General features: G+C 49.3%; 1 protein-coding gene and 2 long non-coding RNA genes across 4 annotated transcripts in view; 1 reads left to right on the plus strand and 2 right to left on the minus strand.

Annotated features, from left to right (window-relative positions):
* GAS6 (growth arrest specific 6) overlaps positions 1-561 on the minus strand; it is a 47367-nt gene extending 46806 nt beyond the window's left edge. The window contains exons 1-2 of one of the 2 annotated variants that reach the window (XM_055360277.2): positions 261-561; positions 3-169 (exon numbers count right to left, since the gene is read on the minus strand). In XM_055360277.2, the coding sequence (XP_055216252.1) occupies positions 3-169; positions 261-351 (258 nt within the window). In that variant the 5' untranslated portion in view covers positions 352-561. The remainder of the gene's footprint in view (positions 1-2; positions 170-260) is intronic. The other variant, XM_063697605.1, reaches the window with a different exon arrangement.
* Positions 562-565: 4 nt separating this feature from the next.
* Positions 566-3271, plus strand: LOC129526344 (uncharacterized). The gene is made up of 2 exons (XR_008671014.2): positions 566-726; positions 1438-3271. It is a non-coding gene; the product is annotated as an uncharacterized lncRNA (long non-coding RNA).
* A 12225-nt stretch (positions 3272-15496) lies between these two features.
* On the minus strand, positions 15497-20356 carry LOC134757027 (uncharacterized). The gene is made up of 3 exons (XR_010130639.1): positions 20280-20356; positions 18213-18357; positions 15497-16198 (listed from the first exon to the last, which is right to left on the minus strand). It is a non-coding gene; the product is annotated as an uncharacterized lncRNA (long non-coding RNA).
* Positions 20357-24055: the final 3699 nt, after the last annotated feature.

Here is a 24055-nt window from a genome sequence, read left to right on the forward strand (position 1 = left end):
ACCGTCTCGGGGTCGTTCTCGAATACCTCCCGCGCCTCCTCGCGGCTGCACAGCTCCTCCACGCACTCCCTCTCCAGGTGGCCCTGCTTGGCCTCCTCGAAGACCTGAAAGGCGCGGCGCTGCCTGGGCCGCAGGAACTGCGTGGCCTCGCGCGCCGGCAACAGCGCGGCTGCCCGGAGGGAGAGAGGGGGACGCGTCAAGCCGCGCCCGGAGCCTCCTCCCGCCGCCCGGGGACGGGGTCTCGGGCCCGCGGGACTCACCAAGCGCGCACTCCGCGGCCAGCAGCAGCAACAGCAGCAGCTGCGGCGCGCGGCGCAGGGCGGCGGGCCCGGGCGAGAGCGAAGGGGCCATGGCGGGCCGGGGACGCGCGGTCAGAGCGCCCGGGAGACCGAGGCGAGCCGCGGGCGCCGCGGGGCGGAGGCTCCGGTCATCCCGTCCTGGCGGCCCTGAAGGTCACATCGCGGCGGCGGCGGCGGCGGCGGCTGCGGCACCTCAAGCGCTCGGTCTGGGCGTGTTCGGGCGGCTGCGCGCGGGGAGGCGGCGGGGGCGGGACCAGCGCGCGGGCGGGGCGCGGGTTCCCGGGAGGATCCGGGCGCGGGGAAAGCGGAGCGTCCGGGGCGCGGCGGGACTCGAGTGTTTCGGAAAAGGAGCGTCTCCCCAGGCGGTGGTTGTCTTCACTAGCGATGGGGTAAAAGGAGAACGCGATACCTGGTTCAACTTGAGAAGGTACATTTTGACCATATTCCAGGTGTCATGTGAAGATTTAAGCCTCTTTCCAACCCCCACTCCCCCCGAATCTACTGCATCCTTTTTGGAGTCTTCATTCTTAGGCACATTTTGTCAAGACTTAAAACCTACCAAAGAAAAGATACACTGAGGTCAGATCCAATCCCACTGGGGGCCAGCGAATGAAATGCGACCGTTTCCTTTTGTAATCTCTGTTTTTCATAATGATGACATTAAAAATCTTGAGGTTTCCCAGTAGATATTTAACCTGAAAGCAACATTGTGCTTGTCTTCAGAGACCAAGACTTTCTGGCTCTTGTCTTGGAATATTTCGCAAAGTCATAGGCAAAACACACACAAACAAACAGAACCAAAACACAGCAGACCACTCACGGGGGACCGAACCAGGCAGTTAGCCCAGCATCCCCCTGCTGCGGGAGGAGGGAGCTTGGATACTCCTCTCTGGAGAATCCTGCTCTGGAAATCCCCACACCCCAAAATGCAATGTAGAGGGGCAGTGAGTCAGCACCCCACCCCAAATGGATGGCCGTTCTGCTCAGCAGGCTCAACGCTTAGATCCCCAGATCCAGTTTCTTTGCTTTCTGTGATTGGAAGAATGGAATAGGATTGCTGCTAGAAATCTTTGAGGTCACTGGTTTGAAAGTGGGATTATGAGCATGAATTTTTGTTTGTTTGTTTGTTTGTTTTCAGACGGAGTCTCGCTCTGTTGCCCAGGCTGGGGTGCAGTGGCGTGATCTCTGCTCACTGCAAGCTCCGCCTCCCAGGTTCACGCCATTCTCCTGCCTCAGCCTCCCGAGTAGCTGGGACCACAGGCGCCCGCCACCACGCCTGGCTAATTTTTTTTATTTTTAGTAGAGACGGGGTTTCACCGTGTTAGCCAGGATGATCTCGATCTCCTGACCTCGTGATCCGCCCGCCTCGGCCTCCCAAAGTGCTGGGATTACAGGTGTGAGCCACCGCGCCTGGCCGAGCATGAATATGTTAATTTAAGCAAATGAATGTCCCTGGGAATGATCTTCAAAGAGAATTAAAGTGGAATAGAGAAGTCATCTGTCTGCACCTGTGTCTGAACCAGAATGACGAGGCACTTCCATGTCAGCTAGTTACTGGAGCAGGCGGAGTAGGGAGTACCCCTGGGCTTCTGCCCCGAAACCACCACGGCTACTTCAAAACAATATTACATTAATTTTCCTGCTTGTTCTTGAGAAGCACTGGTTTCAAAAATTGGATGGGGTGATACATGTTTTAATCAGTATTTACAAGGCTCCTTAATCACTTCATCAGACAAACAATTCATTGAGCACCTACTATGTGCCAGGCAGTGTAATTCATTGAGCACCTACTGTGTGCCAGGCAGTGTCTGAGGCACTTCTAGCCATTATTTCCTAAGGGTTCCAGCAGCCCATGGATAAACTTCAAAGAGTGTAAGCTCCTAAAAATTGTTCGTATTTTCTGCATATTTTTGTAGTTTTGGAGAAGAGAGTTCATGGAGTTCTTGCCATTCTCAGAATTATTTGATCCCTTTAGGAATGAGCATCTCTAGCCTCTGCCTGTTCATCTGGGACAATCTGCACCTGGGCGTGGGCCAGCTGCTTCAGATCAGTAGGTATCAGAATGAACTCAGTTGGATGGGGCAGTTCAGGACCCCTGGCCTCCTTTTAGTCTGGACCCCACTCTCATTCCTCATATTCTCAATTCACTCTTTCTACTGAGTTACTATCCTAGTAATGACAATGCCTCCTATCATCTAGAGACTTGGTTTGATACAATGCATTCACATACAACTGCTCGTTTTGATTTCTATAACTGGGGAATACAGAAAGCAAATATGCGGTGCAATGGAGGATGTCTCCATTACCCCAGATAACTCCAAAATCCTTCACCTAGTTACCAGTGCAGGAAATTCGTTCGAAGGCAGAAATGGAAAATGAATAAGAAACAATTTGGATGTGTTCCAAAAATGGAGAGTTGTCAGGCACTATATTATACAACCTGAAATATCAATGGTGAAGTAGACAGTTCACCTCCACAGGGGGCAGGAGGTTGGACCCAGGGCAATGGATGTTTTATATGGATGGTTAACCGGTCTGTGGCCATGAGGTGGAAAGCTGTGTACACCTGTGAAGCCATCATCGCAATCAAGTTAGGGAACATATCCGTCACCCAAAAAAGTGTTCTCATGCCCTTTGGTAATTCCTCCCTCCTAAATGTCCCCACCCTACCCCACATCCCAGTTTCTATGCAAAAACCGCTGACCAACTTTCTATCACTATAGATTCGTTTGTATTTTCTAGACTTTTATATAAAAAGAATTATACTGTATGTACACTTTTTTGTCTGTTTTTTTCACGTAACATATTTATTTTCAGAATCATCTATCTTGCTGCAGGTGTATTCCTTTTTATTGCTCAGTAGTATTCCACTGTATGGATATAACACAATTTGTTTATCATTCACCTGTTGAGGGACATCATACTTGCTTCTAAATTTTTACTATCACAAATAAAGCTGCTGTAGGCATTCATGTGTGTGTCCATCGTGTGGACATTGTGTGCACATGTGCTTCCATTTCTCTTGGGGAGATATCTAGGAGCAGAGTGTCTGGATCCCATAGTAGGTATTTGTTTAACTTTTTAAACTGTTTTTCAAAGTGGTTATACTGTTTTTCATTTTCACCATCAATGCATGAGGATCCCAGTTGCTCCACATCCCCACCCATACTTTCTGTGGTCACTTTAAAAATTTTTAAAAATTTTTTTAAAAAAATTTTTAGCCGCCCCATCCGGGAGGGAGGTGGGGGGTCAGCCCCCCGCCCGGCCAGCCGCCCCGTTTGGGAGGTGAGGGGCGCCTCTGCCCGGCTGCCCCTACTGGGAAGTGAGGAGCCCCTCTGCCCGGCCGCCACCCCGTCTGGGAGGTGTACCCAACAGCTCATTGAGAACGGGCCATGATGACAATGGCGGTTTTGGGGAATAGAAAGGGGGGAAAGGTGGGGAAAAGATTGAGAAATCGGATGGTTGTCTGTAGAAAGAGGTAGACATGGGAGACTTTTCATTTTGTTCTGTACTAAGAAAAATTCTTCTGCCTTGGGATCCTGTTGATCTGTGACCCTACCCCCAACCCTGTGCTCTCTGAAACATGTGCTGTATCCACTCAGGGTTGAATGGATTAAGGGCGGTGCAAGATGTGCTTTGTTAAACAGATGCTTGAAGGCAGCATGCTCGTTAAGAGTCATCACCACTCCCTAATCTCAAGTACCCAGGGACACAAACACTGCGGAAGGCCGCAGGGTCCTCTGCCTAGGAAAACCAGAGACCTTTGTTCACTTGTTTATCTGCTGACCTTCCCTCCACTATTGTCCTGTGACCCTGCCAAATCCCCCTCTGCGAGAAACACCCAAGAATGATCAATAAAAAAATAAAAATTAAAGAATAAAAATAAAAATAAAAATAAAAAAAAAGAAACCCTACACTCCACTGGAAAAAAAAATTTTACTCACTCTAATATGTATATAATGGTATTTCATTGTAGTTTAAATTTGCATTTTTCAAATAACTGGTGATGTTGAACAAATTTTATTGTACTTATTGCCATCCAGGTATCTTCTTTGGTGAAATGTCTGTTTCAGTTTTACTTTCTTTTCCTTTACTTGGTGATATGGTTTGGCTGTGTCCCCACCCAAATCTCATCTTGACTTCCCACGTGTTATGGGAAGGACCTGGTGAGAGGTAATTGAATCATGGGGGCAAGTCTTTCCCATGCTGTTGTCATGATAGTGAATAAGTCTTACAAGATCTGATGGTTTTAAAAAGAGGAATTCCCCTGCACAAGCTCTCTGTCTTTGCTTTCTGCCATCTGTGTAAGATGTGACTTGCTCCTCCTTACCTTCTGCCATGATTGTGAGGCTTCCCCAGCCACGTGGAACTGTGAGTCCAGTTAAACCTCTTTCCTTTGTAAACTGCCCAGTCTCAGGTATGTCTTTATCGGCAGCGTGAAAATTGACTAATACACTTGGGATGTTTGGTTTTCCAATTGTTGAGCTGTTTGTTGAGTTTTAAGAGTTCTATAACTATTCTAGAAGCAAGTCCATTATCAGATGTGTGGTTTGCAAATATTTATTTCCAGTCTGCGGCTTGTCTTTTCATTCTATTAAATGTGTCTTTAGCCAGGCATGGTAGTGGGTGCCTGTAGCTTCAGCTACTTGAGAGGCTGAGGCAGGAGGATTTCTTGAGCCCAGGAGTTTAAGCCTGGTCTGCACAATAGAGCAAGACTCTGTCTCCAAGATAAAAAGAAATTAAAGTGTCTTTCAAAGATCAGAATTCTTAATTTTGAAGTGCAGCTTATTTTCTTTAATGGATTCTGCTTTTGGTGTCACATTTGCCTAACTCAAGGTCACAAAGATTTTATTACAGAAGTTCTGTAGATTTCAGTTTTACATTTAAGATGGTGATCCATTTTGAATGAGTTTTTATAAATGCTGAAGTATGAAACAAAGTGTGTATCTGTATGTATGTGCCTAGGGAAATGCAATCATCCCAGCACTGTTAAAAAGACTATTCTTTCTCCACTGACTTGCCTTTGCACCTTTGTCAATAACCAATTGATAATATATGTGCAAATCTATTTGTAGACTCTGTTCTGTCCCATTTATTTGTTTGTCTCTTTTTAAAGTTAATACCACACTGTCTTGACTATAGTAGATTCATAACAAGAATTGAAGTCAGGTAATGTAAATACTCAGGTAGTGTAAATACTCAAACGTTCTTCTTTCTCAAAGTGTGCAGTTGTTTGGTTATTCTGTTTTCTTTGCATCTACATATGAATATTAGAATCAGCTGGTCATTCTTTACAAAAAGCCTGCCAAGATTTTAATTGAGATTGCATTAAATCTATAGGTCAATTTTTAGACAATGAACAGTTTGACAATATTGAGGCTTCTGATATGTGAACGCGGTATATCTTTCATTTATTTAAGTCTTCTTAAATTATCTCCACAGTCTTTCATAGTATTCAATGTACAGGCCTGATATATATGTTATTAGATTTGTTTCTAAATATTTCACTTTCTTTGTCCTATTGTAAATGGCATTATTTATTTATTTATTTATTTATTGAGACAAGATCTCACTCTGTCACTGAGGCTGCAGTGCAGTGACGCAATCTCAGCCCACTGCAACCTCTGCCCCCCAGACTCAAGGGATCCTGCCACGTAGCTGGGACTACAGGCATGCGCCACCATGCCTGGCTAATTTTTTGTTTTTGTAGAGATGGGCTTTTGCCGTATTGTTCAGGCTGGTCTTGAATTCCTGGCCTCAAGCAATCCACCCCCCTTAGCTTCCCAAACTGCTGGGATGACAAGTGTGAGCCACTACACCTGGCCTTTGGCATTGTTTTTGGTTTCAATCTAATTGTTTAAACATTTGATTTTTGTGTCTTTATCTTGTATCACACAACTTTGCTTAATTCAATTATTCTGATTTTTTTGTAGCTTCAGTAGAATTTTTCTTACATAGATAATCATGCTGTTTGTAAATATAGACACTTTTACTTCCTCCTTTCAAATCTGGGTGCTATTTAATTCTTTTCTGTCTGATTGCACTGCCTAATAACCTCCCATGCAATGTTGACTAGAAATGGAGACAGTGTGTACCCTTGTGTTGTTCCTGATCCTATGTGAAAATAATCCAGTCTTTCACCATTAAATATAATGTTAGCTGTAGGCTTTTCATAGATTCTCTTTATCAGGTTGAGGAAGTTCTCTTCTATTTCTAGCTTCCTGCAAATTATGTTTTAAAAATTAGGAATGTGTATTAAATATTATCAAAGTTTTCTTCTGCATCTATTCCATTGAGATGATCATATGGTTTTTTTATTCATTAATATGTGAATTATCTTGATTGATTTTTGAATGTTAAATCAATCTTGTGTCCCTGAAATAACCCTAACCCCACTTGGTCATGATATATCATAGTTTTAAATTATTGATGAATTCAATTTGCAAAAACACGTTAAGAATATTTACATTGATGTTTATGAGGGTACTGATCTGTTGTTTTCTTTCTTTGTCTGGTTTGATATCTGAGAAATGTTGGCCTTATAGAATTGTTAAGTGTTTCTTCCTCTTTAATTTTACCGAAGTGTTTGTGTAGAATTGGTCTTATTTCTTCCTTAGATGATTGGCAAAAATCACAATGATGCCATCAGGACCTATAGTTTTCTTTGTGGGGAGGTTTTTACCTATAAATTTAATTTCTTTAATATATATTCTTTAAGGCTGGGTACGGTGGCTCACGCCTGTAATCCTAGCACTTTGGGAGGCCGAGGTGGGTGGATCACTTGAGGTCAGGAGTTTGAAACCAGCCTGGCCAACATGGTGAAACCCTGTCTCTACTAAAAATACAAAAAAATTAGCCAGGCGTGGTGGCGGGCGCCTGTAATCCCAGCTACTTGGGAGGCTGAGGCAGGAGAATTGCTTGAACCCCGGAGGTGGAGGTTGCAGTGAGCTGAGATTGTGCCACTGCACTCCAGCCTGGGTGACAGAGTAAGACTCTGTTTCTATATATACTTTAATAGATAGTCTATTTCTTTTTTATTGGCTTTGGTAATTTGTTTTTTTGGGGAAGTTTTCCCATTGTATCTAAGTTGTTTACTGTGCTAACATAAAGCTGCTCATAATAGTTTCTCAACACTCTTTGTTGTTGTTGTTTGAGACAGTCTCGCTCTGTCACCCAGGCTGGAGTGCAGTGGAGTGATCTTGGCTCACTGCAATCTCTGCCTCCCGGCTTCAAGCAATTCTCCCGCCTCAGCCTCCTGAGTAGCTGGGACTACAGGTGTGTGCCACTACAGCTGGCTAATTTTTGTATTTTTAGTAGAGACGAGGTTTCACCATGTTAGCCAGGCTGGTCTCGAACTCCTGACCTCAAGTGATTCACCCGTCTTAGCCTCCCAAAGTGCTGGGATTACAGGCATGAGCCACCGCGGCTAGCCCCTCAGTACTCTTTGAATCTCTGTAGATCTGTATTAATGACACCTCTCTTGATAGTGACAATTTGTCTTTTTTATTTATTTTTTGTCATGGTCATTCTGGCTGGAGATTCAACAAGTTTATTGATCTCAAATAACTAGCTTTTGGGTTTATTGATTTTTCTCTATTTTCTCTATTATTTGTCATTTTCTGTTTTCTCATTATACAATTTTTATAATGTTCTTTCTTCTGCCCACAGAAGAAAAATGAAATAAAAATGAAATAAAGTGTGTTTCATTTGCTCTTCTTTATTCAGTCTCTTAAGTAGAAAGCTGAGGTCATTTATTCGAGATCTTACTTCTTTTCTAATGTAGATGTTTATGCTAGAAATTTTCCTTAAAGCCGTGCTTTAGCTGTATCCTACACATTTTAAATCCCACACTTAAGTGAGTCATTTCCATTCAGTTCAGAATATTTTATAATTTTCCTTTTGATATCTTCATTGACCCATGGGTTATTTAGAACTGTGTTATTTAGTTTCCAACAATTTGTGAAGTTTCTAGATATCTTTGTGGTTATCAATGTATAATTTGGCTTTATTGTGGAAAGAGAACATACTGTATATGACTTGAATTCTTTTTAATTTATTGAAACTTGTTTTGTGGCCAGAAGATGGTACATCTTGGTAAACGTCCTGTGTGTTCTAAAAAAGAATGTTTATTCAGCTCCTATTGGATGGAATGCTCTATAAATGTCAACCAGGTCAAGTTGGATGATAGTCTTGTTCAAGTCTACCATATCCTTGCTCATTTTCTGCCTTCTTATTCTATCAGTTATTAAGAATGGACTGCTGAAATCTCCATCTAGAATTTGGATTTGTCTATTTCTCCTTACAATTCAAGTTTTGCTTCATGTATTTTGAAACTTTTTTACTTGGTGCATAAATATTTAAATTACGTACTCCTGAGTAATTGATCCCTTTATCATAATGAGATATAATATTCTTTGCTCTAAAATCTATTTGTCTGATTGTTAAAATAACCATGCCAGCTTTCTTTTGATTAGTGTTTGCATTATATATATATATATATATATATATAATTTTTAAAATTCTTTTTCCTTTATTCTATTTTTGTCTTCATGTTTAAGGTAGGTTTCTTGTAGGTAGCATGTAACTGAGTCTTCCTTTTTTAAATCCAACCTGATATTTGCCTTTTAATTGGGTTATTAGATCATTTTCATTCAATATACTTATTAAAATGATTTGGTCTAAACCTACTACCTTGTTATTTGTTTTCTATTACTCCCATTTGTTGTTTCCTTTCCTTTATTTTATTTTATTTTTTACCTTCTTTTGGATTAACCAAATTTTTTATGATAGAATTTTCTCCCTTGTTGGCTTATTAACTGCAGTTGTTTGTTGTGTTATTTTGGTGTTGCTGTGTGATTTTTATTATACAGCTTTAACTCATTAGAGTCACCTGTTCACTTGCAGCAGTCTGCTTCTATTTCTCTCCTCTCTTTATGTTGTTGTTTTCTTGCATTTTACTTCTATATGTGTCATAAACCTTACAATACAGAGTACTATTGTTTGCTTTAAACAATGTTTTTAAAATATTTAAATGATGAGAAAAAAATATTTACTCATATCTTTATCATTTCCAGCACTGCTATTTCTTTGAGTAGATGCAGACGCAATCTGGTATCTTTTTTTTTTTTTTTTTGTCTGCCTCAGTAAAAACCTTTAAAATGTTCTTGAGCGTATGTGTGTTGGTGACACATTCTTTCAGTTTTTGTATGTCTTTAAAAGTCATTTTTTTTGAAGGATCTTTTTTACTGCAAATAGAATTCTAGATGGACAGTTTCCCCTGTGCCTTTTAATTTCAAAGACATTGCCCTCCCGTATTTTAGCGTATATTGTCTCCAACAGAAATCGGCAATCATTCTTTTCTTTGTTCATCTGTACATAATGTCTTTTTCCTCTGGCTGCTTTTAAGATTTTCTCTTTATCGCTAATTTCAAGAAACTTTATCACATTGTGCCCTGTAGTTTCTCTCAGGTTTCTTGTGCTTGGGGTTCATTGAGATTCTTGGATTTGTGGGTTTCTAACTTTTATATTTGGAAAATTTTGGGGTATTATTTCCTCAAATATTGTTTTCTGTCCCCAAGATGCTCTCCTTATTTAGGGAACTCCAGGTACACATACAGATGGCTGCTTGGAGTTTTCCCAGAGCTCACTAAGGCTATTCTGTTTTCATTGTTTAGTCTTTCCCCCTCTGCATGGGTTTGATTTTAGTTAGCTTCTATTCTATTACTATGCCTTCAAGTTCCCTATTCTTTTGCAATGTCATATCTGCTGTTAATTCTATCCAGTATATCCTTCATCTCAGACAATTTATTTTTTATCTCTAAAGTCTTGCTTTTAGGCATTGTTAGGGCAAAACCAGAGCCGCAGGGAGTCAGGGCAAAAGCTGCCACTCCAGGCAAAGCCTTTGTGAGCACTCACCCTAATGTCCTGTGGATAATGAGATTTTCCACGCTGAGGGATGGAAACGGGAACTATTCCGGACCTGTGAGAGCTGCGGGATTGGTCCCTCTACTCCTTTCAGGTGGTTCTTTTTTTTTTTTTAGAGACAGAGTCTTGCTCTGTCACCCAGGCTGGAGTGCAGTGGCCCGATCTCGACTCACTGCAACCTCCGCCTCCCGGGTTCTAGGAATTCTTCTGCCTCAGCCTCCTGAGTAGCTGGGATTACAGGCACATGCCGCCATGCCTGGCTAACTTTTTGTATTTTAGTAGAGACGGGGTTTCACTGTGTTGCCCAGGCTGGTCTCGAACTCCTGAGCTCAGGCAATCCACCTGCCTCGGCCTCCCAAAGTGCTAGGATTACAGGCATGAGTCACCGCACCCGGCCCAGATGGGTCTTTCTCTGGCCTTGGGTCGTTTCTTCTCAAGGGTGTGGTGATTTAGCTGGAAACTAGAGAGGATCTTCTGCCAATCTCCAAAGTCCTTTTTCTGTGAGGCTCTCTCTTCTCTCATGCCCCTCCCCGTGCCCTGCTGCCTCAGCCTCCTGGTCACCTGGCTCTGCCCCCACTCGAGGGGCCATCGGGCTCTGCCTGGCTTCTCCTCTGAGTGATGTCAGAGCTCTCTCCAGGCCGTGAGCGGGCAGTCATTGGCTCACCTCCAGGCATCTGACGGGTCCTCCGGGTGTGTGACGGGCCTTGCAGGTGTGTGAGGGGCCCTCCAGTTGTGTGACAGGCCCTGCAGGTGTGAGGGGCCCTGCAGGTATATGACGGGCCCTCCAGTTGTGTGACGGGCCCTGCAGGTGTGTGAGGGGCCCTCCAGGTGTTGATGGGCCTTGCAGGTGTGTGAGGGGCCTTTCAGGTGAGTGACGGGCCCTGCAGGTGTGTGATGGGCCCTCCAGGTATATGACGGGCCCTCCAGGTGTGTGATGGGCCCTCCAGGTGTGTGAGGGGCCCTCCAGGTGTGTGATGGGCCTTGCAGGTGTGTGAGGGGCCCTCCAGGTGTGTGATGGGCCCTGCGGGTGTGTGATGGGCCCTCCGGGTGTGTGAGGGGCCCTCTAGGTGTGTGATGGGCCCTCCAGGTGTGTGAAGGGCCCTCCAGGTGTGTGATGGGCCCTCCAGGTGTGTGAGGGGCCCTCCAGGTGTGTGAGGGGCCCTGCAGGTGTGTGATGGGCCCTGCAGGTGTGTGACGGGCCCTCCAGGTGTGTGATGGGCCCTCCAGGTGTGTAAGGGGCCCTCCAGGTGTATGATAAGCCCTCCAGGTGGACGGAGTGCATTGGCCTGGAGGTTCCCTGTTTCCCATCACACAGCTCCTCACCGCTCATGGCCTTGCCTGTCGAGAGCAAGGAGGTCGAGAGTGTGTGTGTTGATGGTGATGGGTGGGAGGGGGCCGGGGTGAGGGTCTGTCTGGTAGTTTTTGGTAAAGGAGTTCTTTCCTGGGGCAGCACCCACACCGGGCCATGTGGGAACCTGAGGCACCGCTTTACCCAGGAAGCCTAGCAGAGAGAGTTTCCTGGGAGGGGGAGGTAAGTGGGGCATTTATCTCACTCCCCATTTTAGACAAGAATGGAGCAGCACAGGCCACGGAGATGAGGCATGGGCTCTGGACTGTGGCGTCAGCCGCCTGGGTGGGAATTCCAGCTCCACTTGCCACCCTCACAGTGGGGCTGGGCCCAAGCAGGTGTCGTCTGAAACCAACAACAGCTGCCTGATCCCCAAGGGAGAGACGTAGCTCCAGCCCCGTCCCAGGAGGCAGCCCGGGGTTGCCAAGCTCAGGGGGAGGCAAAGGCCACACTGGGCCCAGCTAGCATCACCTGTGGGTAGCTGAGCGAGGGTAACAGAGCTGCCTGCCCCGAGGGGCACCACGATGCGGGATTTCCACGTCTATTTGAGCAACATAATTAGCCGCTTCATCCCATTTTCTACTTCTCTGTGTCTGTAACATGGTCTGAGCTCACTCTCCAGAGAAGCACGGTCCCTCCTGTCTGACCCGGTCATGGGATTGGGGGTTGTCACTCAGAACAGCAAATGTGCATCACGCTGCAGGACCTGCTGGTTGGTCGGAAGCAACTGGAAGGTCTGGCAAAATTCTGGTCCAGTGAGGCCTCCCTTTCACAGAGATGGGAGGTGGCCATGTGGCTGGCCCTGCTGCCGCTGCCAGGGCTGCATCAGGGGCACCCGAGCAAGGCTCCTCCAGCAGGACACCAGGAGCCAGGGCCACAGCAACACCCAAGCAACCGTGTGCCCTCTTCTTGGGGTGGGAAACCAGCCAGCTCCACCTGAAATCCAGAGTGCCCAGAGCCTTGAGGCACTTGGTTCCTGACACCTAGAAGTTCAGCTCTTGGGACGTCAGGAAGTGAGGTGTTGCTTTCAAGGACAGGGAAGCCCGTACACTGGCCAGGAGCAGGAAGACGCAGCAAAGCGCAGCCCCAGATGGCTTGGCTGGATCTTTCCATGAAGCTGCTGAGGAAACAGTACTGTCCTGCCTCTGCCGCTTCTGATGACGCCCTGAGGCCAGTCCTCAGCCTGGGGCCTGGGAGTGACTTCAGGGCTGCAGAAGAAAAGAGGTGTGGATGTCACTGAGGTGTGGATGTCACTGAGGTGTGGGTGTCGCTGTGGTGTGGGTGTCGCTGTGGTGTGGGTGTCGCTGTGGTGTGGGTGTCGCTGTGGTGTGGGTGTCGCTGAGGTGTGGGTGTCGCTGTGGTGTGGGTGTCGCTGAGGTGTGGGTGTCGCTGTGGTGTGGGTGTCGCTGTGGTGTGGGTGTCGCTGTGGTGTGGGTGTCGCTGTGGTGTGGGTGTCGCTGAGGTGTGGGTGTCGCTGTGGTGTGGGTGTCGCTGAGGTGTGGGTGTCGCTGTGGTGTGGGTGTCGCTGTGGTGTGGGTGTCGCTGTGGTGTGGGTGTCGCTGAGGTGTGGGTGTCGCTGTGGTGTGGGTGTCGCTGTGGTGTGGGTGTCGCTGAGGTGTGGGTGTCGCTGTGGTGTGGGTGTCGCTGTGGTGTGGGTGTCGCTGAGGTGTGGGTGTCGCTGTGGTGTGGGTGTCGCTGAGGTGTGGGTGTCGCTGTGGTGTGGGTGTCGCTGTGGTGTGGGTGTCGCTGAGGTGTGGGTGTCGCTGTGGTGTGGGTGTCGCTGTGGTGTGGGTGTCGCTGTGGTGTGGGTGTCGCTGAGGTGTGGGTGTCGCTGTGGTGTGGGTGTCGCTGTGGTGTGGGTGTCGCTGAGGTGTGGGTGTCGCTGTGGTGTGGGTGTCGCTGAGGTGTGGGTGTCGCTGCTGCGTGGGTGTCACTGTGGCGTGGGTGTCGCTGAGGTGTGGGTGCCGCTGAGGTGTGGGTGTCACTGTTGCATGGGTGTCACTACCATGTGGGTGTTGCTGCTGTGTGGGTGTCACTGCAGTGTGGGTATCACTGAGATGTGGGTGTCATTGCCACATCGGTGTCGCTGCAGTGTCAGTGTCACTGCCGTGTGGGTGTCACTAGGTGTCATGTAGGTGCCATTGTGGTGTGGGCAGGACGTTTCCCTTCACTCTCAGAGGGACGGACCCATACCCTGAAGTCCAGATTCACATCCTGTCATGGGGACAGCCTTAATTGTCACAGTCATGCCTCATGACCTTAACTTTGTGACTCCAAGCCTTCCAGACTGAGCAAAACCAGTAAAACAAACAGACACCATGACATGTGTGGCATTTGACACAAAAGCATTGGGCTGATCTGAGGTGGGAGTTTTGCTGGACCAGGGACTCATCAAGAATGTGCCTCCTTCAGTCTGGACATGGCCTCTCTCCTGCTTTGAAACCCTTCAGGGTTTCATTTATTTTTAGTTTTTATTTTGTAATGCTCAGAGAAGTCAGTGAAGTCAGGTGGAGATAGAGGAGGTGTTCTGTGTTTCACACTCAGGCATCGACCTTGTGTGGGTAGCGTGTGGGTGGGGACTCTGAGGGTTTCGAGCCCTGAGGTGTCCTGTTTTGGGCTGGATGGGGAACTGCTCAGCTCCTTCCGCTGCATCAGGCCCAGGAAAGTGCTCTGCAAGGAGGAAGGGGCTCAGGAGGGCTGCCCGCCTCACCGTCCTCCTCCCAGGAGCCTGTGGTGAACGGGCATGAGCTCATCAGACAAGACCCAGAGCAGAGGACAGAGGGGCCGTACCAGGACCACCTGGTGGAGGGATGCTCAGCCTCGAGGAGCACCTGAATCTGGAGTCTATGTGGGGATCAAGATGGCCCACATGGGGGAGGCACAGAATCTCCTAGGAGTCCTGGTTTCCAGGATAACGGCTGCCTTCCCAGAGCCTGAGGGATATTGTGTCCTTCTGTTCTCTAGGGAAGGGCCCTTCCTGGAGGTGAGCTATAAGCAAAGTCATTTCAAGGGGGGTGCTTGGGGAGCTTTGATGTGGGGCCCCAAATGCACGTGGGTCCTAGCAATACCATTGTAAGGTAGAGGGGCCACTGCGCCTTTCCGGTGCCTGGCTCTGGCCTTAGTCAATGCCCCCGCTCTCGTGTGGAGGGGTGGCCGTGGCATGACCCCCGTACATAAGGAAAGACACAGGCTCCTCAAGCAATGAGCGGCGGTATCGGGGTTGACCTGCTAACATCATTGCCTCTGGCTGAGGAGGGGAAACCCACTTTGTACTTTATGCTTTTGTTTCTGCACCCATGGATTTTTAAGCAAAAGCATGTATTACTATCCTAACCAACATAATTTAAAATTTCCAGAAAGCCCCTTCTGAGGGGGAGACTTTTATGGAAACTCAGAGAGGCTTCCATTAGTGATGGGAGAAACAGGCCTGGCCCTCCACACGGACACGCATCCGTCACAGCCAAGGATGAAGGCCTGTGTGCCGTGTGGTTGTTTGTCTTGGGCTGTTTTTATGAGACGGAGTCTTGCTCCGTCATCCAGGCTGGAGTGCAGTGGCGTGATCTTGGCTCACTGCAAGCTCCGCCTCCCAGGTTTCACGCCATTCTCCTGCCTCAGCCTCCCGAGAAGCTGGGACTACAGGCGCCCACCACCACGCCTGGCTAATTTTTTGTATTTTTTTAGTAGAGACGGGGTTTCACTGTGTTAGCCAGGATGGTCTCGATGTCCTGACCTCGTGATCTGCCTGCCTCGTCCTCCCAATACTGGGTGAATTATCACACTTCTTTCTGACCATTCACTTTTCTGTCTTTGTAACAGCCATCAGGGTCTTTGAGAAAGTTTTATAACTTAGTTCATTGATTTGGAAAATTATGCCAATAACCAACCTTCCTAGCAAACTGTCCCTGAAGAAGACCACGACAGTTCATTTAGTTTTCACAAACAGTATTAGGAGATGACTTGGAATTTTCTGGGGAAATCATTGAATATACTTCTGAGCGCAAACCCAGTGGCACAGGGAGTCCTTGGTCGCCAGGGCTGTCATCATTTCTGGAGGAGCCGTGTTGCACCTGGGGCCACTGAGACTCAGAAGGTGAGGCCGTCTGATGGGGCTATGGGGAGAATCCCACAAAACCACCATCGCACACCCACGTTGGCCCCAGAGGTCCACTTTGTCATTTAAAGCTTACATAATAGAAATAGGGGACCCCTTGAAAACCTTTTCCTCTCTGATTTGGGAAGCTGAACTCTTTTTCATGACACCAAAGCAAACGGCTTAGCAGTCAGGTGGGGCTCTACTTTCCTCCCTCCTAGCCTGGTAGGAAAGTGCGTCCATGCGATTGGTGAATCAGAATGGGCCTTCTTCCTGCATATCATTTCTCCACTCCTTTCTTCTAATGGTGGTGCCTCAGATCTGTCCTGTGGGAGAAAGGACTTCGCGGAGCTTTGTGGGGGCTGCAGCTGAGGAGAGTGCTGGAGGCTTCAGTCGGATCTGCCTTTCTTGCTAACTCAAGAAACAGTAAAAGGTGACAGGAAGGTGGCCCCGGAACAAATGGAGTCCCGCAGTGGCCCAAGCCATGTGGAATAAACCAAATCAGTGCTGGCAGAAACTGAACCTGGATTATGAGTGCTGGCGAAAATGTAAACAAAATTATTAAAAGAAAATTGAACAAACTGCAGTTTTCATCTCCTGTTAAGTGCTAAAGTGTGCCAAGTCCAACTTGTAAACAAACTAATGAGCTTGGCTTTAATTAATGTTAAAAAAGCTGGTTCGACAGAGCCTGAAGAGGCCTATAAATATTATTTTGAAGAGTATCCAAGACACTTAGAGCAGCTGTGTGAGCCTTTAGAATTGACATAGCTATTTTAATATATGCAGAACTATTTTTAACCTTTCAGCACAGGCCAGTCAGAGTGGGAGCCCAAGGGCAGTGAAGCCGGGGTGCCCATCAGCTCCATCAGCCAGAATGCAACCTTGAAGGTCAAGGGCATTGGCGCAGCAGTGTCCTGGGGCAGTTGGAAAAGTACCACAAACCGGGGAGCTCAAAACCACAGAAATGTATCTTCTCTCAGCTCTGGAGGCCTGAAGTCCAAAATCAAGGTGCCAGCAAGGCTGTGCTCCCCCAGCAGCTGGGAGGGTCCTCCCTGCCTCCCCAGCCTCTGAAGCTCCAGATACTCCCGGGTTTGTGGATTCACAGCTTCCATCTCTGCCTCCACCACCACATGGGCTCCTGTGTCACCCTTCTTATAAGGACACAGTCACGACTTCATCCTAACTACAGTGGTCCTCGTTGTCTTCCATCTCACTTTTCTGGGTTTTAGTCACTCACGGTCAACCACGCTCCACAAATATTACATGGCTACGCTTGTGCTTTGGGGGCATTATTAAGTAAAAGAAGGGTGACCTGAACACAAGCACTGTGACACCACAGCCCATCTGGTCACTAGGATGACTGCCAAGTGGCCAATGGCAACCCAGGCTTGGATGGGATGGCTCGGAACGGCATATAACTGAACACTGAGGAATTTTCTATTTCTGGAATTTTCCATCTACATCACAATGCCTGCATCTCTCACCTCCCTTCATCTCACCACGTGGCATTTTACAGCACTTTACATCATCACAAGAAGAAGGGAAAATACAGTATAGTAAGATATGTTGAGAGCGAGAGACCACATTCACATAACTTTTATTACAGTATATTGTTATAACTATTCTATTTTATCATTGTTATTAATCTCTTATTGTGCCTCATATATAAATTAAACTTTATCATATTTCTGTACACATGGGAAAAAACACAGTGTATATAGGGTTAGGTACTATCTGAGGTTTCAGACATCCACCAGGGCCTTGGAACATTTTCCCCAGGATAAGGGGTCACTATGGTAATTAGATCTGCAATGACCTTATTTCCAAATGATGTCATATTCTGAGGTGCTGGAGACTCAGATTTTAACATGTATTTTTGGGGAACACAACCAACCCATACCTTGAGTGACAGGGTAGCAGAGCTGGGAGGGACCTCAGGGGGAAGCATCTCTGCCCTGCTTGCTCCGAAGCTGCCACCTCAGCTGTATATCTCCCCAGGGTGGCGGGGCTGGAAGTGCATTCATCTCCTGGATGCCCTGTGGTCCAGGGGCAGCTCCAGGCAGGAGCATCCAGCTACCTTTGCAGGAAGTGGCCTCACCAGAGTAGAGGTGATGGGGCGGGAGCCGAGCCTCAACACGGGGGTCCTGGTGCGCATCCCTCCACCTCCTCAGAGGAGCCCACAGCCCAGCCTCCATCACACAGCCCAGAATGTGCCCTGGAAGAGCAACAAAACCTGGAGGCTCTGGCTGGAATGACCAGGGCTACAGCGTGCATGAAAAACAGATGACCGTGTTCTGTGGCAGCCACTGCATGTGGGGGCCTCTTTGTCACAGCAGCTTATAGACTTGGCCCTGAGCAGCACAGGGCAGGGTTGAGATGTGAGTCCGGTGTCTTGGACCTCAGACTCCTATGATGCTGCGAGGCCGCTGGTGGCTGGACTGTGGGGACCCACCGCCTCTCACACATTCACTCAACAGCCCCATGTTGTGCCTCCCTTGCTGGCCATGTCTGAGGCAAGCAACCAGGGTCCCCACGGCCCTGGTGCCCTCACCCTATGGTGCCAGCTCAGCCATGTGGGTGTCTCCAGGATGCCATCGCCAGGGAGTTCACATGAGGTCAGCCCGCCAGTTGGGGCTGTGAAAGTCGGGCTTACATCCTGGCCAAAGCCTCAGAGTTGATGCTTCCTGTGTCTGTGTCTGAAAAATGAAAAAAACACAATAGGACAATGCTAATAAAAGGACCTTTAACATCTGGGGAGGAGAAGCGGCCAGGTGTTTTTTGAGTTAGAGGAAAATTACCCTAAAGGTTTTGCCACTTGTTTGACATTTTTGGGCTTGGTTCCCACAACCCAAGAGGGCCTGGCCTCCAGGCAGGGACATGTCTGTTCTAAGAGTGACTGTGTGAGAGCCCAGCCATGCCTGAAAATGGCAACAAGGTCGCCGCACACTCCCTCCACCTTCCAAAATGAAACCAGGTTCTTGGGCCAAGCAAGAAAACTGGAATGCTGGCACGGGAGGTGTTTTCGACCTGCCTGCTTATCTAAGTTTCGCATGCAGCTCCATTCATCATAGCAAGTGGTTTCCCTGCTGAACAAGGCAGGCAGGTCTGACAAACACAGTGGCTGCCAGATTCAGCAACACCGCTGATGGGTGGGGGACCATGCCTGTCTTTCCTTGTCATGGGGGAGGGACTAGTGTTTGGAGTTTGAGTGGGCTAGATGGTCCCCGAGGGCTCAGGATGGGCATCCTGGGGAAGCTCAGGGTTCCTGGGGCCTCTGTGCACACTGAGCCTTCCTCTCGAAGTCTTTGAAGTGCACTATGTGCTTCATTTGTTTAGCCCTAAACTCTTAAAGCTGGCAGGCGTGTCTAAGCGTGCTGATGGCCTCCATTTAATAGGAGAGGAGAATGAAGGCGAAGATCATCCAGATGGAAATGGAGAAGATTCTCAAACACGCGTGTCCCTCGGGCCTCTGAGACCGAAGAATCACCACAGGAAATCCCACTCTCAGGACTCTGTGTTCCTTCAGGAAGAAGCCTGCACAGGACACTGGCTGAAGCCACCACCTGTGACCCTGTGAGAGCTGGGCTGGAGGCAGCCGAGTTCACAGTGAGAGTGACCTCAGCGCAGGCACAGGGCAGGCTGCCGTCCCTCGCTGGTGCTGTTTATAGTGAGTTCCAACACGACGCGGGAGACCAGCACAATGGCCCCGTGTTCCTGCCAAGGCCAGCACCCCACCCGCTTCCTCACTGGGCTATTTTAAAACAGTTCCAGACATCATATTATTTTATCCATAAACACTTCAGAAAGTATTCTCAAAGATAAGAACCAAACACCCCACCCAACCCCAGTTCTGTATTTATGCCTAAAATAATTGATGGTGACTCCTTAATGCCACCAGATATCAGCGCCCAGGACTCCCTGGCATCCCACAGGATTTTTAAGACTCTGTTTTTTCCAACCAGGAAAAAATCCTTGGTTCTCTCCGCTTCTTCCTCTCGTGACTCGTCTTTTGTCCCGCGGTGTCCCCAGGTCTGGACTGTGCCCTGAGCTGCCGGCATCCTCCCCACACCCCCGTCTCTCCTGCAAGGGCGCGGATCCCGGCATCATCATCTGCGATTCGCGGCCAGTTTTGGCGGGAACACAACACCGGAGGGCTCTCTGCCTGCACAGAGGACCCGGGTCAGACGGCCTCTCTCGGGTGCCGCAGGCCTGGCCATCTCCCTGCACCGGTGATTCCACTGTGGGGCTTCGGAGGGAAGATGCTCCGATTTTGTGTCTCCTTTCTTCACCTGTGAGCTGTAATACTTTTCTGAAGAGGGATTTTTTCTCATCAGCTATTTGGTCATCCTGAGGTACCGCTGGTTTTTAGCATGTCCAAAGGTGACTTGGGTCATTGTTGCTATTTTTAGTATCGTTATAACTCCTGGATCTCACTGCATTTGAGGCGTTTCAACCCATTGCAGATGTTCTAACGGTCTCATCCTTGGCCGATGGTGGCCCGCGTGCGCTACCTCAGCGTCCCCATGTCCCTCACTGCCCCGCGCATGCATCCCCTCAGCGCCCCACGTCCTTCAGCACCCGCCGCATGAGTCCCCTCGGCGTCCCCCGCCTGCGTTACCTCAACACTCCCACGTCCCTCAGCGCCCCCCGCGTGCGTCCCCTCAGCACCCCGCGCGGGCGTCCCCTCAGCGCCCCCACGTCCCTCAGCGCCCCCACGTCCCTCAGCGCCCCCATATCCCTCAGCGCCCCCACGTCCCTCGGCGCCCCCACGTCCCTCAGCGCCCCCACATCCCTCAGCGCCCCCACGTCCCTCGGCGCCCCTGCATGTGTCCCTCAGCGTCCCCACGTCCCTCAGCGCCCCCACGTCCCCCAGCGACCCCGCGTGCGTCCCCTCAGTGCCCCGTCGTGCGTCCCTACGTCACTAACGGGCCCTACGTGCGTGCTCACGTCACTCGAGTCCCGCGTACGCCCCTCAGCGGCCCTGCGTGCATCCCTCAGCAACCCCACGTCCCTCAGCGCCCCCGCGTGCGTCCCCACGTCACTCAGGGGCCCTGCGTGCGTCCGCTCAGTGGCCCGGTATATGTCCCCTCAGCCGTCCAGCATGCAGGTTGTGTGGTGTTGCTTTTCGAGGTGGTTTGTGATGCGTGGTAAGGTTCCTGGTTGGGATTCTTATGGTTGAAGTGGAGTGAATGGAGTCACCAAAAAAAGGAACAGGGTCACTCTTTCTGCCTTAATAACGTTTCCCCCAAATTTTCCTGCAAGAGTGGAAGGAAGAAACGTTGAGGTGCGCTCCCCTCCCTCCACAGGGTTTCTTCCTGGACAGCGCCCCGTCTTGCCCTCACGGGAACTGGGACAGATGCGGTTGTCCCCTGACCCCCTCCTCGCGAGGCTCCAGCACCGGCTGTATGGGCGACCAGGCCGTGGCCAGGGAACACCAGGCCTGCCCCACATGGACGGGGCTGTGGAGGGGCTGGCTTCACAGCCCACGGCGGGGCCTCTGGCCAGGTTCTCCCTGCCCTGGCAGTGGCTGTGACGCTTATGCCCAGGTGGACAGCCCAGACCAGGCTCGGAGCCCCATCCCCTCCAAGGCGGGCCGGGGTGGATTCACGCCAGCGTCTCCCTTGAGGCCAGGCTCTGGCATAGGAGAGTGATTCCTCTGGGAGGTCCGGGGTCCCGAGCCCCGGGAATGCCGGCTGAGGGGCACGCGACCCCTCTTCAGGGAACCCTCATGCGCTGAGGCGGCCGCAGAGGCCTGGTGACCAGCAGGGCGCCCGATGGCGGGCGGGGGGCCAGCGCGCGGGGGCGCCAGCAGCCGGGAGGACAGCGGGGTGCTGGGTTTCTTAGGGAGGGTCTGCCTGCTCCCTGCTACCCGGCCATCCCAGGGCCCGGCCAGCACCCGCTGCTCTCTCCACCCGCCCGCCCCTGGCCCCTGCCCGCGAAGGCCTCTGCTGCTTCAGCAGGAGGCTCTGTGAGTCTCGGTGCAGCTGTGAGCTGCATTGCCCAAGTGCAGATGCCCGGCAATGTCCTCCACAGCCGTGTCCTCACTCCCAGCATCGTGGGCACATGGTCCATATTCAGTGTTTATTGAATGAAAGAAAGAATTAGCCTGACTTTGTTGTTGTTATTATTGACTTAAAACAACACAAATCTGTCGTTTTACAGTTCTGAAATGGCAGCGTTGCCCTCTAGGCTCTGTCAGGAGGCACTGGGGGGTCCATCTCTGTCTCCCTTGGTTCCTGCCCCTTAACCCATCCTCACAGCCACAGCACAGCAGTGTCCAGTCTCTGCCTCAAGTCTTTCCGTCCTTAGGAGGACCCTGCAGGTTACCTGGGCCCCACTAGGTCATCAGGAGCATCTCCCATCTCAAGATTCATCACCGAGTTCCCTATGCAGACTCCCTGGTGCGGTGTAAGCAAGCAATCCACAGGTTCCAGGGGGTGGGGTGTGGACATCAGGCATGCGTGTTCTTCCAAGCTTGCAAGTTACACAAATGTATGCCATGAGGGTTAGAGGTGAGGACATAACTCCAAAGCAGACTCCAGGTCTTCCCAGGCCACACATTCTCTTCCCATCATTAATTGGAATTGGAATTCTGTTTTTGTGCCATAGCGTATGTTTCAAAGTCACGTTCAGGTGAATCATTAAATGCTACCAACCATAGACAATAAAATAATAAAATCTAAAAGTTCATGTAAGAAGTCGCTTTTTAGAACCCCAATATTCCAGGTGCTGGGGTTGCTTCTATTGTTCTTACTCAGAAGCAGTCTTTGCTTCAATATGTTTTTCTTATCTGAGGAATTTGAGCCCTTTAAAAATATCAGGCCCTGGGAGACATTAAAACGAGACCACTGGCTGCACGCAGTGGCTCATGCCTGTAATCCCAGCACTTTGGGAGGCCAAGGCAGGTAGATCACAAGGTCAGGAGTTGAAGACCAGCCTGACCAATATGGTGAAACCCCGTCTCTCCTAAAAATACAAAAATTAGCCGGGCATAGTGGCAGGTACCTGTAGTCCCAGCTACTTGGGAGGCTGAGGCAGGAGAACTGCTTGAACCCAGGAGGTGGAGGTTGCAGTGAGCTGAGATCGTGCCACTGCACTCCAGACTGGGCAACAGAACAAGACTCCGTTTCAAAAAAAAAAAAAAAACAAGACCGCAGCCACTTCCCACTCCCCCTTGAGCTGTGGGTTCATCTCTTGGAACAGTGCAAATGAACCCCACAATGCTGCATGCTGGACCCCATAACCCATGCCCACAGCTCAACAATGTGTAGCTCATCACTAAGCAGTGTTACTTCTGTAAACCAATGATATATTTTTTAACTGTAATTATTAGGTAAAATTAACACTACTTTACAATTATATATATCACTTTACATTTTACAAAGTTATTAAGTAGACATTCATTTTGATGCCCTGAAGTAAATTTAACTTCTTTGCCCTCCCTTCTCCCCTCCATCAAGAACAGAGTGAGGAATACTTAGTTAGGAAAGGCAAAATAAATGCATCAGTCTGTACAGAACCACAAAGAATAAATGGGAGGAAGGCAGGACCTTGAAGAGGCCACAGGGACCTCAAGGAAGGAGAAAACCAGAACGTTAAACACGAGGAAAGCCCAGGGGTCACGGGAGCGTTAGGCACCATACGGAGCAGGCTGTGTTCATGACATAAAAGGAGGGACACACAGCATAAATTTCACATTCTAAAATAATATGAAAAGACCATAACTGAAGAGCTGAAGTTGAACTTTGTGGTTTCTCAGAACACAAGTAGATGATGACCACCAACCATGGTTTCTAAATGAACTGGGTTCAAAATGTATCTGGTGGCAACAGAGGGCTTCTTTGGACCCTGGCATTAGAAACATAACAAAGGTAATTCGAGGAGCTGCTATTTCACACGGTGGTGGCATCCCGGGGAGCTTCTATTCCATGAGTCAAGTTCAATATCTCACCACCGTGGAAAAGGAGTTTCCAAGCAGGAACGAGAAGTATCACTGGGAAGCCGATATTTGGGCCATCCTTGGAGATCCCTGCTGTGAGGACGGCAGGTGTTCCTCCAGTGAAAGCACTAAACTGGGTGTGACTCAGGGCCGGGTGGGAATTCACACATGTATCTGGTTGATGGCAAGGCGGAGACGTGTGCCCCCGTGAGTCCTGTTCCATGTTGGTCTGCATGAATGGAGGCTCTGCAGACAGACCCTCGGACTGCATCTCCAAAGACTGAACCTGGACCCTGGGGGGTCCTGCTGCCTCCTGGTATTTCAAGGACGATGACCATCACGAGGGGAAAGGCGGGCCTGGCCACCGTCCTGTCACTGACACACTTGCTCCTGGTAAGAATTCCTGATGAACAACTTGGTGTCAGGCCAGTCCCTGAACCCCCTTTTTGCCTTTG

The sequence above is a fragment of the Gorilla gorilla genome, chromosome 14, assembly GCF_029281585.2.
Source record: "Gorilla gorilla gorilla isolate KB3781 chromosome 14, NHGRI_mGorGor1-v2.1_pri, whole genome shotgun sequence".
Taxonomy (NCBI): Eukaryota; Metazoa; Chordata; class Mammalia; order Primates; family Hominidae; genus Gorilla; species Gorilla gorilla.